Raw genomic sequence first — 14,881 nt, forward strand, 5'->3', positions numbered from 1 at the left:
TATATCCTACGCTGTCCTAATCTTACCCTTATTTATGCTAAAGTCACATTATGTATTAACACCTTATATATTGTGCATCACCATAATACATTACATTAGACACACGTTACTTTTACATATAAAGCCTCACGATGGTGTTCACACAGCGCGTCTGTTGTCTTCAGGGGCAAGAACAGCTTAAGACAGTCCACATCCCTACACATGCTACAGTTTTTTTTTCATAAGCAGATTTGGTCAGTCAAAAAAAAAAAAAAAGGCTCATCTGCACTGCTCTATTGAATAACATTGGTCCGAGTGTGGTCTGTTTTTTTTCATGGACAGCACTGGGACCAAAAATATGGTCTTGTGACGGAGTCCCAAGGGTGAAAATTGTGTTCACAACTTTTCTCGACATTTCGTGAAACCTTTTGTTTGCACTTGACCTTTTGATGATCTGGAGATGGTTTAGAAACCAATAAAAGTTGAATCACATGGATTTCTGCAGTTAAAGGGGTCATCTCAGGAACAAAGTACTTTTTATTTAACATATCTTGGAATAATAAATTCCACAATTGGATGTGTTAACAAAAATTTCCTGTTGTTGTTGCGAATCGTTGTTCTGTGCTCCCACCTGGCAATAGAGCTGGTCCGGTATGGCAGTACTCCGGTCGCAAGCGCTGCCATTGTCCTGGCCCTGGCGGCAGAGTTACCACACGTGAGGGAAATTGTCCCAATCTTGTGGAGTGTCGAGTTCTGATGTTGTGGGATGTGTGAAGACATGAGACACCGTGTCCCTCACTGATTTCTCTCCTCATGGAAGATGGGACTCTGTTTTCCCTGGTTGCCAAGCAACACAGGACACTGTTTTGTTTGGCAATAAGCAGTGGTGAGATTTTATCCAGCCTGCTATTGAAGCCAGCAGGGAGTGGCTGTCTGAGAATGATTGGGATGTAGTCAGCACCTGATCTTAGGTGGGCTATATAATCCTGCTCCCTGCTCAGTCCTTTGCTGTTTATTGCAGTTTCCTTCTGTGCTTGGTGGTTTATGGTGTTAGCATTAGGTTTTGCTATTACAGCAGGGTTTTCTCATTTTTTCTTTTGGTTATGGTTTCTGGGGTTCCTGAAGAGGCACTCACCTGGTCCTGGACTGAGCACCAGCCGCGTCACCAGACACCAGCTGTCCGGTGCCAGTGGGCCTAGGAGGGGCTCTGCCAAAGTCCCCCTTTAATTTAGTGGGAGCTGGATGAAGAGTATTCCAGACCCTCAAGGGCTCGCTTATATGGGCAACTTGCGACAAGTGCATCTGTGGCTGCGCTTTTGTTGGTCTGGTGCCAGTCTTTGTGGGTCCCTCGTTGAAGCGCATAACACCTGTGCTAAGTTTATCTTAAAAATGTGATCCTGCTATGTACTGTGTAACAGCTGTGTCTGACCACGCAGAGCTGCTCCAGTTCATGGTCTGCACATACCTCAGCTCCTGGCCAGGGGAGATGGCATAAGACACTTTTGTTAAGTGTGTATACGTATGAAACAGCAAAGACTCACTGTTTCTGAGGCAACATATTTCCATTGTTTGTTTTATCACAGGAGTGAGTGTTTCTTCCCGCATCACCAATCCTGTGAAGTAATCATAAATCAAGTCAGTGATATATAAGCTCATTGGCCACTCAAGTTCCTACAACACTGATTTGATTTATGATTAGCTGTTAGAGCTGGAAATACTCACTCCTGTGTTACAACAGTCATGAAAATGAGTTACTTCAGAAAACCGCAGCTGTAAGCCTGTATACTCGTTTAACATAAGTGACTTATGCTTTTTTCCCTGACCAGGAGATGTGGTATGTGCAGAGTCTGCAGACCATGTTCTCGCGGCGTCAGACACAGCCATTACACAGTACATAGCAGGGACACATTTATAAGATTATCTCGGTACAGGAACATTTTTTTAACACATCCAGTTGTGGAACTTATTATTATTCCAATATCTATTGATTAAAATGTACTTTGTGGGAAAATTCCTTTAATGGATGTCAGATGGCAGGATATTTGTGCACTGGCATGCTTTTTGTATTGGTACAGACAATATTTAACTACCATTTGAACTGATAGATTCTAATTCCTTAGTGTCTCATTGGATCATTTGTCTTGAAATGTTACCTGGTGTTAGTTAGTTTGATCATCTCTGGCTAGGGCTTCAATGGAGTTGTGAGCAATTACATGGGGCTAAGTTAACATATTTTTAAATTGACCTGGTGATCAATTGATCAACACTTTTTAGCCTTCATAACCCATCAGCTGTTGAATACTGAGGAATAGACATCTGTCCATTTCTACAGCATTACACGCCAACCTTTCAAGTTAACAATTGACTCTATAATGGTAGGACTGGCAGGGTTAACCATAGAGGGAGCCACTATTTGCTCTGCCCTTCTGTACCTGACATCTTTTTGCCACTATAGAGGATATATATAGAGGTTATCAATTATCCTCAGTTTTTATGACTTGGACTCTGTGGCAGTGAATAGGTGTGAAGTGATTGAGGGCTTCCTATTATGGTACATTACCGTGGACAAACTAAAGTCTTTCACATACAGAATACAGTGCAAGAAATCACAAACACATACTGTATATTTGCGTGTTACATGTAAGAACTTTCAGAGGTGTTGGTCTATGGAAATATATCTCCTTTTTATGTTTTTGCTGCAGTAAAGCTAAAGAATCGATGGTAAAGCTGCAGAAAGAGCGTGATTTCCACAGGATGCATCACAAGCGTGTGGCCCAGGAGAAAAACAAGCTCATTAATGACATCAAAAGGTAACAAAACCTCTTTACACGATATGGCTTGGGTCATATAAAAAAAGCCCCTAAATCTTTTTAGTTAATGGCAACATAAGATGCTTACATAAGCTTCTAAGGGAAAAAAAAGTGCAAATGTTTAGTTGTATTGTGGAACTAGAAAAATATTAGAATAATTTTACTTTACTATGCAAGTTAGATTTAAAGGGTTAAAGCTGATGATGACTGGGGGTGGGCTACTGTGATTGTTATAGATGCCGCAGGCTTTTTTTTAAATGTTAAACCTCCCCCCCCCATGGAGTGAACAATCTGAAATGTCACCAATAAAAGCAATTTTTTGTTAAGGTCTCATTGGTGGCGTTAATAGAAATATATAAGAATTGTTTACTGGAATGGTTAAGAGCACTGATTCAATCAGTCACCATCAGGGTAGTGATCCCTTTTAAGGATATGGTCGACAGCATATGCTGCAGTGTTCTATCCTCAATGAGATGTGTAAATATCACGTCTGATGTTGGTTTCACTGGGAAACATGCATACATAGCACATATACTGTACATTTCTACCATGATTGCTGTCTGTCAACCTACTAGTACTCTCAGAATGTGACATAACATTATTATCTCTCGACATCACAGTTTGTCACTCACTCAGAAAAAGACCTATTGTTTAAATCAGACGTTTATGTAAAATGTATTAAAAAATATGAAATAAATATATACAATGGCTTGCGAAAGTATTCACCCCCTTAGCTTTTTACTTATTTCGTTACCTTACAACCTGTGTTTAAATATTTTTGTAATCCAATTTGTGTGTGATGCATCAGCACTAAATAGACTAAGTTGGTGTAGTAAAGTGAGAAAAATATAGGCATAAATTAAATTTATGGTATGAAATAACTAAAAATTGGCATGTGCATATGTATTCACCCCTTTTGCTATGAAGCCCCTAAACATTTCTGGTGCAAGCAATTACCTTCGTAAGTCACATGCTTAGTGAAAGGAAGTGCACCTGTGTGCAATCTAAGTGTCACATGGTCTGTCAGTATACACACACCTTTTCTGAAAGGCCACAGAGGCTGCAACGTCATCAAGCAAGAGGAACCACTAACCAAATAACACTATGAAGACCATGGAGATCTCCAAACAAGTCAGGGACAAAGTTGTTGAGAAGTACAAATCAGGGTTGGGTTATTAAAAAAAATTACTCCAATCTCTGATGATCCCCGGAGCACCATCAAATTATTTATCATCAAATGGAAAGAACATGGTACCCCAAAAAAACAGCTAAGAGAGGGCCACCCACCAAAACTCTCAGCCCTGGCAAGGAGGACATTAATCAAAGAGGCAGCACAGAGACCAAAGGTAACCCTGAAGGAGCTGCAGAGTTCTCAAGCAGAGATTGGAGTATCTGTCCATACGACCACAATAACCTGTACACTCCATATAGGTGGCCTTTATGGAAGAGTGGGCAGAAATAAGCCTTTACTTACACACAAAAATTGTAAGGGTTGTTTTTAGTTTGGCAAAAGACCTGTGGGAGACTCCCCAAATGTATGGAGGAAGGTGGTAAATTGAACTTTATGGCCACCAAGGTAAAACTTATGTGTGGCGCCAAACCAATGCAGCTCATGACACCAAAAACACCATGTTTTTCAGCAGCAGAGATAGACTCGGACAATTTTCCCTATGTGAAGATGGATGGTGCCGGATACAGTGATATTTTTGCATACTGCTAAAGCAACACTCGAGTGGTTTAAGGGGAAACGTGTAAATGTTTTGGAGTGACCTAGTCAAAGCCAAGACCTTAATCCAATTGAGAATCTGTGGTCACACTTGAAGATTGCTGTTCACAAGAGGAAACCATCTAATTTGAAGGATCTGGAGCAGTTTTGCCTTGAGGAATTGGCAAAAATCTCAGTGGCAATATGTGGAAGGCTCATAGAGACTTATCCAAGGTGACTTGCAGCTGTAATTGCCACAAAAGGAGGCTCTACATAGTACTGACTTTAGGAGAGTGAATAGTTAAGCACACTGTTTTTTTTCAGTTAACATACAGTAGATAACACAGGCTCAACCATTTACAGTAGCTGATGTCACAGCTCATCTCCTCCCCTCACTACACAATGACCGTTCGCCAGATTTATAGCATGTTCAGATAATGTTTATATGCAAATAAATAGGGCCTGAGTCTGTCTATTTCTGTCAATGTCCCTCTGAAGTACAGGATGTAGGAGACTAATATTTGGCCTATAGGCAAGAGTGAAAATTGCAAGATTTCTGATCTTTAATTATTTTTAATAAAGATAATTATGGAAAATTTTAAAAATTGTATATAAAAAATATTTAAAGGGACCCTGTCATGTGAACAAACGCTATTAACTTGCAGATATGGGATTGATCTTCAGGTTAATGGCGTTCTGAACCTGTCCAGCGCCCGCAGTTAGACTTCCACTGCCAGGAGGAAATTAACTTTATTCCTCCCGGCTGCGTTCCGGTTTCAGTCACAGGGGTGGCGCCTGAGTGGGTTCAATCACCACCCTGTGTATAGAGAGGTGTAAAGATAGCGGCGGCTGTTATGCTTTTGGTAAAGATATTAGACACATGGTATGTTAAGAGCAAGGTTAACTTTACCGACAGTATTAACGAGAAATGCTGCTTGTTCTTTTGTTCTATGATGTAACCTTGTCATGTTGTATAATCTTCAATAAACCGAGTTAAAAAAAAATATACATTTCTTGTTTGTCTACAGCATCAATGTTGCGTGTTTAGGTGAAACATGTAAAAAGTCTGAAAATCCCCTGTAACTTTCCTGCAGCCCTGTTCATTATATTTGTATTGTTTTTAATAACCAGGTTGTTTTGATAATACTATATAATTTATTGCTTTTTATGCAGTTGTCTACAAAACCTTTTAAAATGGCTCCAAAATGAATGTTCAGTATATACACGGATATGTGACTGGCAGTGTGTTAATTAACTGGTCCTGGTGACAGGGATGTGACTGAAGTGGAGTAGTCTTCTTAAATGGCTTTATAAGATGGCAGCAGCGAGCTTACATGTCCCCTTCTCTTGTAGTCTCAATCACGTCTTGCTGGCTTGCTAATCAATGAAGCTGGAGCTATTGACTTTCATACTGCAGGTTGCATTTTAATTAAGTCTTTTTCTGTAGAAGTGGTTGTGACAGCGTCCGCAGCTTCTTGTATTAATGCTCATTCAATTTGTCACTAAATGCTGCAGAGTGAAAACCCCACAAACCCGGTCTTGTCATATCTTTTCTATAATCTCTTATTGATCAAGTTACACTTCACTTGTACTGTGCAGATCTCTGTTTAGGTTTTGCAGATAAAGAAATGTAGCTGTCATTCCCTCCAGGGAACACAATGATTTTGATTAAAATATGAGAAGACTGTCATATATTTTGAGAGTGCTTTGCTCTACCTGTGTTACTATGTTTTGGAATAAGTGACAAAGTATTATCAACCCTTAGGACAGACAACAGAAAAGTTAAAATCAATTATAAGTCGTTGCTGGAGTGTAGTCAGTCATCTTGGAGAAGCTATGACTTTAGAAAAACCATATTCTCCTCCAGCTAGTCATCCATGAAAGTTTTGGATTTCAAACCTTTTAAGTTTCACACTGGAGGCAATTGAGATATTGCACTTATAAAATCTGTTCTGTAGCAGAGGTGTATGAAAGCTTAATATGTGTCTTACTTTAGTAGAAGGAAAAAAAAACCTAAAGAAATAAAAGTTGTCCACATGGCCTAGCTCACAGACAGCAAACTTTAATATTCTCAGACCAACTTAAATATGCAGTCATCTTTTATTCAACTGCCCATTTATTTCTAAAAAGTTCTGTTGGAAAAAGTATACAAGTCTGTATTTTTTTTTTACTATCAAAATGTAATTTCCCAGGAACATTATGGTCTACCCAAATTATGACCACTGTGTTAAACCAATGTTTTACGGGTCCGGGAGGTGGAACCTCTGTGCCGCGGTGCAAGGAGGGACCCAGAGGGGCGTAACTAAGTATCAACCCGGACCGACCCTGGTTGGACTGCTTCAAACGACACCGTAACCAGGGAGGGACCGAGCAGAGGGACCAGGTGCTACTCTGGGGACGACCTTGTAAGAGAGCAGGTGGCTCCCACAGGTCAGACAGCAGGGACTGCCGGTATAGCGGATGGACACAACAGGTAGGCTGCAGTCTCTGGGTTAGCTGACGGGTGGTCACGGTACGTGACGGAAGAAGTCTCTTGGCAAGAGGGTAGGTGGTCACGGCAAGTGACAGCGGGAGCCTCCAGGTAGGCTAGCAGGTGGTCACGGCAAGTGACGGCAAGCAGGCTGTAGTCTCTAGGCTGACAGGCAGGTGGTCACGGCATGTGACTGCAGAGCCTCCAGGTAGGCTAGCAGGTAACAGGCGGGTAGCAGACGTGCGCTCCCAGGTGAGTGGGTTTAGCAGGCACGACGGGTAGCAGGCAGGTAACTGGCAGGTACTTCCGGGAACGAAGGTGGACTTGCCCATAGACAGACTGGCGGAAGACCGGGGGCAGACTGTCGGGCAGGAGGGAAGAGAAGCTGGCAGACAGGACTGGTAGTCAGGCTGGCAACGGAACCTGAGGGCTGAAGCAGAAGTAAGTATTCTGTGCAACAACTTTGCTCGGGCACCTCCATTTTGGAGGAGGTGCCTTATATATGGGAGGTCCTCCAGCAACTGGCCGGGTACTCCTTAGGACGGCGCGCGCGGTGCCTTTAAGAGAGGGGGAGAGCGCGCGCCCTAAGCACAGTGCCGGGGAAGGAGCGCGCACCGGCAGCAGCGGGGAGAGAAGCGCTGGAGGATGCCGCGCCAGGAGCGGGAAGGTGAGAGGGACGGCGTCTCTGCCTAGCAGGGGGCAGAGACGCCGATGCTACACAATGCCTTTAAAATGAAAGTCTTGATTTAAAACAGAATTAGAACCATTGTATTGGTCCCCTATTTTGCTAAGATTTAAAGGGTTAATAAAAAGATGTTTGATTTCAGTATCAGACTAGGGTCATGTCATGGCCAAAAGTTTTGAGGCTTGACACAAACTCAGCTGCTTCAATGCTTTAGATCTTTTAATAAGATTTTTTTTGTGTGGTTACTGAAGGACTAGTATAAATATTGCAAGTTTTTAAACTTTTATTGTCAAATCTATCAGGTTTATGCAAAGCCTTAAAATTTACAATGTTGTCCCTTATTTTTCAAGACTTCTTCAGTTCACCTTGGCCTGCTGGATATCAGCTTCTGGGCTAAATCCTGACTAGGCAAGAATAGGGTGTCATCAATCAGTGCTTGGAGTTTGTCTCACCCACTTGACAACTGGAGAGTTTACTGGCCATGAACACAAAACTTCAATGTTCTGTTCACAGAGCTACTTATCACTTTTACTTTGTGGCATGGTGTTCCATTATGCTGGATAAAGCATGAGAAAGAAGGAAAAATACCAGGAACTGCAAAAAGAAGTAAATTAAAACATCATATTTATTATAGTACGTAAAAATCCAAAGGGGAGATTAAAAATACATATAAAAGATGAGACACCGGGTCTACGCGTTTCAACATGACTAAGAGATAGTCATCTCAAAATGTGTAGACCCGGTGTCTTATCTTTCGTATGTATTTTTAATCTCCCTTTTGGATTTTTATGTACTATACTTTTGCGGTTGCTGGCATTTTTTACCTTTCTCATGTTCCATACGCTCACTCCCCACCTTACTTTAAAGAGGTTGTCCACTGCTTAGACAACCCCTTTTCAATCCGTATGTTTCTCCTCCGTAAGATAACACTTATACTCACCTCCGGTGTTGGTGCCATTCCAGCGGTGTTGGTGCTGCTTTTTCAGGGATCGCGTGACATTGTCACGTGATCCCTGCGACCAATCAGCGCTGGCTTAACTCTCCTCTAATTTGGACAAATCAGACATTCGGAGGAATTTAGAGCAGCGGCTGCTCTATCACTTCCTTCTGATGTCAATTACATCCATAGAAGAGGAGTGTGAAGTGATTGGACACAGGGATTGCGTAACATACGAATATCATGGGAGCTCTGGGAAAGCTGCCACCAACAACGCTGGAATGGCACGGGAGGTGATTATAGGTATTATTATTTTACTGGGGGTAAATCTAGGGATTTAGAAGTAGTCGTCCAAGTAGTGTATAACCCCTTTAAGATATTTTCCTACCCGGTATGCTGATGTTTCTGTTTTTCTTTTATTTTCTTCGCTGGAAAAAGCATTGTCCATCACCAAATTGCTCCTAGATTATTGGGAGAAGCAGGATGTTAGACTTGCAGAGTTCTTAGGCAAAATTGTAAGTGAGCCCACTCCGCTGGATGAAAAGCAGCCCTACACATGAATGGTCTCAGGGTGTTTTACTGTTGGCATGACATAGGAATCATGGTAGTGCTCATCTTTTCTTCTCTGGACAATTATTCTTCCAGATGACTCTGTCTGGAGGGGGCCAGTCCTTTGCAGAATTCAGACCATTCATCCATGGAGTGGGCTCACTCACAATTTTACCTAAGAACACTGCCGGAATGAAGAGTGGGAGCTAAACATCCTCTAATAGGAACTTCTCCCAACTATCCAGAAGCAATTTGGTGAAGAACAATGCCTTTTCCAGCAAAAGAGAACACCATGTCACAAGGCAAAAGTGATATCTAAGTGGTTCGGTGAACAAAACTCTTTTTGGTCCATAGCCGGGAAACTCCCCAGATCTCAAACCTTTGAATTGAAAGTTTAGAATGTAGGAGGACATAAAAAGAAGACAAGCAAGATAAATGAAGGTGGGGTTGGGGACAAGAAAAGAAGAAAAATAGAGTGGGTGAGGAACTGGTACAGTGACCGGTATACTTCCAGGCAATAGTATGCAGCTTTAGAACCAAATTGTCACGCCATGTGTGGGAAAGACATAGTGCAACACAGAGGGAAGAGGGAAAGGGACCCAGACACGAGGGAAAGGGGGAAGTGGAGACCTCCTAGTCTGGTCTAGTGTCACCCTGTCTCAAATACCGTCCCTATATTGACTCTTCAGCAATCGCTGCACGCGTGCCTCGCTCTGTCTTACCTTGGCGTATGGTTAAGGCTAGGGATGGGAGGAGATGAGCACTAGTCGATCTCCACTAAACTCTATAGACAACAAAGATAGACAAACAGGGGGAGAATGCTTAGCTTAAGATGACTCCAGACAAATGCGAACTCTGTCTCCAGCTCCAGAGAGGACGAATTACTTCTCTTGCTAAGCCTTCACAAGTAGAAATGAATATAGCCGGTACCTCCCTCTCAGACACACCAGGTATATATACACCCAGGCCAGGGAGCTAATTACCAGAGTGAGGTAGCGCTAGGTCCTAGAGACAGCCTATCATCTAAGAAGATGTCTGTAATGCCAAACGTAGAGATCTCCTGCAACCAACTGCAGGGCGACTATCTCTCACCTCTGATACACCCGTGACACAAATGGTGCACTATCCAATGAGTCTATATTGCTCTTAATGATCATTATATCCATAAAGAAGTGCTTCAGTGCACATAATTTAATTAACCTCCTGCACATGCACTGATACCAACAAGATAACCAAAGATGTCCGATGACCTCAAAGGCCTTAGTGAGAAAATTGAGTAACCCTTTTTTTTTCCAGTGGGCCTCAGCCTATGCAGGAATTAAAACAGAGTGGATATACTAAACGTGTAATATCTCAAAAGTTAGTCTAGACCATCTTAAAGAAACACTTGCAAGAATTGTATTTGCTAAACCAGTCTAGAAATGGCATGTTGTGTAATGTTAGTGCGATAAAACACACACGAATCACCATCTTCCCTGCTTTCTAGCTTCGCTCTGGTCTTCTTCTCACGCAAATGATTGAAATTCCGACTCGCTTGATTACACTGGGGTTTATATATGAACTGGAGGTCTGTTCTCACCTAAACCTCCATGTGATCTAGCGAGTCCTAATTTCAGTCCCGTGAGTGAGAAAAGAACGGAAGTGCTGCTTGTAACTGGGAAGACAGCAATTGGTGATTATTTTATTGCACTTACCTTACACAACACATATGTAGACTGGTTTTGCAAGTAAAAAAAAAAAATTGGGAGTGCGTCTTTTAATTGTATTAACTTTATCACAGTGGCTCATGCTGTCTGATAAATTATGTGCATCTTTTTTTATTTTGTGTAAATTTTATGCCATCTATGGCTATGTGCCCATGATGCAGAAATGCTCCGGATTTTTCCTGAGCGTTTCTGCATCTCCCTGGCATAAAAAACGCATGCGGATTGTACATGCGGATTGTACATGCGTTTTTCCTGCCAGGGACATGCGGATGTGAAGCGTTCTTTACATGCATTTCCGCATGCGGGTTGACAAGCGCTTTCCAAGAGATTTTTAGCATCATTTGGAAAGTGCTTGTCAACTTGGTCACACTATATAAATCCATGCAAACGGCAAGGATTTATATAGTGTGACCCCAAAGAATGGTTAAAAATAAAAAAATAAATCTATACTTACCTTCTGATGGCCCCCGGAGTCTTGCTTCGCTCCGTCCTCCCTTGCCGGCAGATCGCGGTATGCTGAAGGACCTGCCGTCACATGACTATGACGTCAGTGCAGGTCCTTCAGTCCACCGCGATCTGCCGGCATGGGAGGACCAGCGCAGCGGGGGCCATCAGAAGGTAAATATAACATTTATTTTTTATTTTATTCTTTTTTTCAAAGGTTCAATGGTACCCGGGTCCGGAGGAGAGTCTCCTGTCCTCCACACCCGGGTACCATCCGCACATTGAAACGCATGGAATGCGCATCTACATATGCAGTGATGCGTAATCCATGCGTTCCAATGCAAGTCAATGGCGGCGTAAACGCAGCGCTTCCGCAAAATAATTGGTAGTGCTGCGTTGTTTTCCGCAATGATAATCCGCAACGGAAATTTCCGCAGCATTTGCACAGCACATGCGGATTATCATTGGGGAACATGGCAGGCCTTCTACCATGCATTTTTTAAGCGTTTCTGCTGAGTTTTTGCCGCTGCGGAAACGCTTAAAAAACGCATCGTGGGCACACAGCCTATTAGCTTTTGTAAAGTCAATTTACACTGCACAATTACAATGAAGTGAGCGTCTTAGGAATGTTCATTTCATAATAACCGTGCAGTTTAAACAGGCTGCTGATCACCCTCTTGTTCAGTGGGTGAAATAATCTTTTGGGCTGGACAGAAGATCATCTCAGCAGCGTATTGCCTTGTGCAAATAGTAATTGGAGTGCCAAGAACAATGGCAGTAGATCCCCACTGAATGATCTCTTACAGTGTGCATCTGCGTTGTCTGTTTTTGTACACGTGCTATTAAACTATCTCCAAATAGCAAATAATTAACGGATCAGCTAAACAGCAAGTTTACATGGACCTTTTATTTTTCACTAAAATTCTGTTGCAAAATTTTGCTTAAATTCTAGTACATGTTGTCAAGCCACGCCCTTTCCTGCTACACCCCTCCCCATTTCAAGTACGGCACAAAATGTCTCTAAAACATTGGCAAGTGCTTACAAACTGTTGGGTAAAGATTAATTTACAAGGTAGCACTAAAGTAGCTAAGGATGTATGAAATATGTCTTGGCTACTATTGGCCATATCTCAGTCTGGATAGCAGTCACAGAAACAATCCTTATTTTGAAGAAGAGATACTCAGATTCCTAATGAGACTAGAAATGACGCATTAGTCAAAATCCAAACTGAGATATCATGTCTTAAGTTGAGGGTTACATATGTCAACAGCTCATACTCCCTTCTCTGTTTAACCTGTGAAATTCAACTGCGTTGCTACTTTCCACTTCAAAATGATCCCTGAATCACTTCTACAGCTGCGATACACCTTCAAAAATTACCCATTCCACTTCAGCTAGTGGTAGGAAAGGGGGACATGCGAAGAAGATGTCAGTCTGCAGGAACAGGAGGGAGATGTTGTGTGATCTCCTCCTGTCCCTGTGTAACACTGGGTTTATATTTGTCAGGGATTCCAACACACAGGCGAGACGACACCGGGGAAATCACGCGATATCTCACCGTGCCGTCACACTGTCAGTATTTCGTCCGGAGTCGCGAGCACGCAATCCAATCTACTCCCTACTTAGGTATCGGCAAGCGACCAGTGAGCGTATGGCGTAACACCCCCGGGTTCCAAAGCCTGGAATCCGTGCTTAACACCCTCCATACGGTCACTGTACGCTTCACGATAGCCCAATTATTATTATTCTCTGCCACCACCAGTCGAGTTTGAATTATAGTACAGGCCTGGCCGGACGCCTGTGTTTTGGTAGCGTGTATAACTTCGGGGAAGGGAACGATTACAGAACAAAAGAAACAGGACTATTACATTTTATATTTAATACAAAAGGGAGGCAGTGTTTAGGAAAAATATATACAAGGATGTTACAAAGGAGACCTTAAAATACATAAGCAGTTACATAAATTAAACAGGATTAAAGAAGATAACTTGCACTATACGATCGCTGAGACGATTCAATATAAGTGGAGGGGAGACGCTCTGTTTACTGTTATTGAACAGGGTCCTCCGCTATGATAGACATATACTCCTGAGCAAAGAACACGGCTTCAGCCTCAACAAACTAATTTATGATTAAGGGAGAGACCCCCTGTGATGACATCACAGGGGCTGGGCTCCACCCTTCAGATCTGTATTAAAAACCTGTTTTTTGGGATAACTCATTGCGCATTGATCCCAGAAGCCCAAAAGTGATATCATATTTTCTATTATGATTTTATCTTCAGTTAGAGACCACACATCGCATAGCTGCAGTCTACTATTCTGGTGTTTTTGCGCCACAGCTCCCTGATTTTGCTTACAGCCCTGGAAAACTACATATACATTCCTGGGCTGATTTTGTCACTAAACATATGGGTCCCATTACTGTCGGACGTATGGTACTCACAATATTTCCTATTTCATTTTGGAGTCGGCGCGGCTGGTAATTTCTGTTAAACTCTCTTTGAAGCTCGGGAAAGTAACTTTCCCAGATACATGCAAATTAGTGCAAGCTTGCCAGTAATTGCCCCCTGAATCTTCCAATGACAAGAGGCTCGCATCTTAACGAAGTTTGGTGACACCTCTCGGCTGGCATGTGTAAGACCTTTTGGCTGTGGGTGATAATTTGCAGGAAGACCCTGTATAATTGTCATCTCTGGACAGACACTACAGGAGAGGGCATGGGAGAAGGGGCTAATATTCTGTTAATATTTTCCTGAAATTAATATGTCCCTGACAATATTCTACCTGAAAAGTAACTAAAATATGTTAAAGAAAAGAAAAGTAAAAAAAATTAAATTGCCCCCCCCCCTTCTTTTTAATTTTTTTTTTAAGTACCTTATTGGAGGAGGGGGGACTAACACATATTTGGCATCACCCTGTCTGTAACATCCTGCACTATAAAACTTGGCTTTTTCACTTAGCTTTCCCATTTTTATGCCATAAAAAAAAGAGAAAGGGAAAAAAAACTGAATTGCAATTTTATGATCATTTTGGTACCAATAAATATTACATTTTGCCATGCAAAAGTTAAGCCCTCAAATAGCTGTTGACAGAGAAATAAAAGTTGTCTCTCAGTATATATGTTAAAAAAATTTAAAATATTTTTATTGCACATAGTAAAACATAAATCAATCTATATAAATTTGTCATCTTTTTAATCATCCTGACACACAGAATCAAGTTAATGCACCATGTCACTTAAACCACACTGTCAACGTAAAAACAAAAATAGCCTTAGTTGGGGAAAAATTTTAATTTTCACCTTTTGCCATCTGCTGCATATTAATTTTGTGAAGACACTTTAGGGATCACAATGATAACTACATCCCTTGATAAATGCCTTGACAGGAATAGTTTTCTAAAATGGGTCATTTCTGGGGGGCTTCCTCTGTACCTCAGGTGCTCTGCATATGCAATATGGAGACAGAAACTCAATCCAGCAAAATTTGTGCTTCAAATGCTGTCCTTTCCCTTCTAAACCTCACCGTGTGTCCAAACGGTAGTGTGTGAGCACTTATATGGTATTGTACTAAATACCGTAGATACTTTACCGT

At 41.9% G+C, this 14,881-nt stretch overlaps 1 protein-coding gene across 1 annotated transcript in view; it reads left to right on the top strand.

Moving 5' to 3' along the window:
* The window catches only part of SPAG16 (sperm associated antigen 16), a 1,363,505-nt gene that overhangs the window by 85,947 nt on the left and 1,262,677 nt on the right, over positions 1-14,881 (top strand). Inside the window, exon 6 of the mRNA XM_073646626.1 lies at positions 2,682-2,789. Coding sequence (XP_073502727.1) covers positions 2,682-2,789 — 108 coding nt within the window. The remainder of the gene's footprint in view (positions 1-2,681; positions 2,790-14,881) is intronic.

This window comes from Phyllobates terribilis, unplaced genomic scaffold (assembly GCF_046119375.1).
Source record: "Phyllobates terribilis strain yellow unplaced genomic scaffold, ASM4611937v1 Scaffold_9__5_contigs__length_417890890, whole genome shotgun sequence".
Classification (NCBI taxonomy): domain Eukaryota; kingdom Metazoa; phylum Chordata; class Amphibia; order Anura; family Dendrobatidae; genus Phyllobates; species Phyllobates terribilis.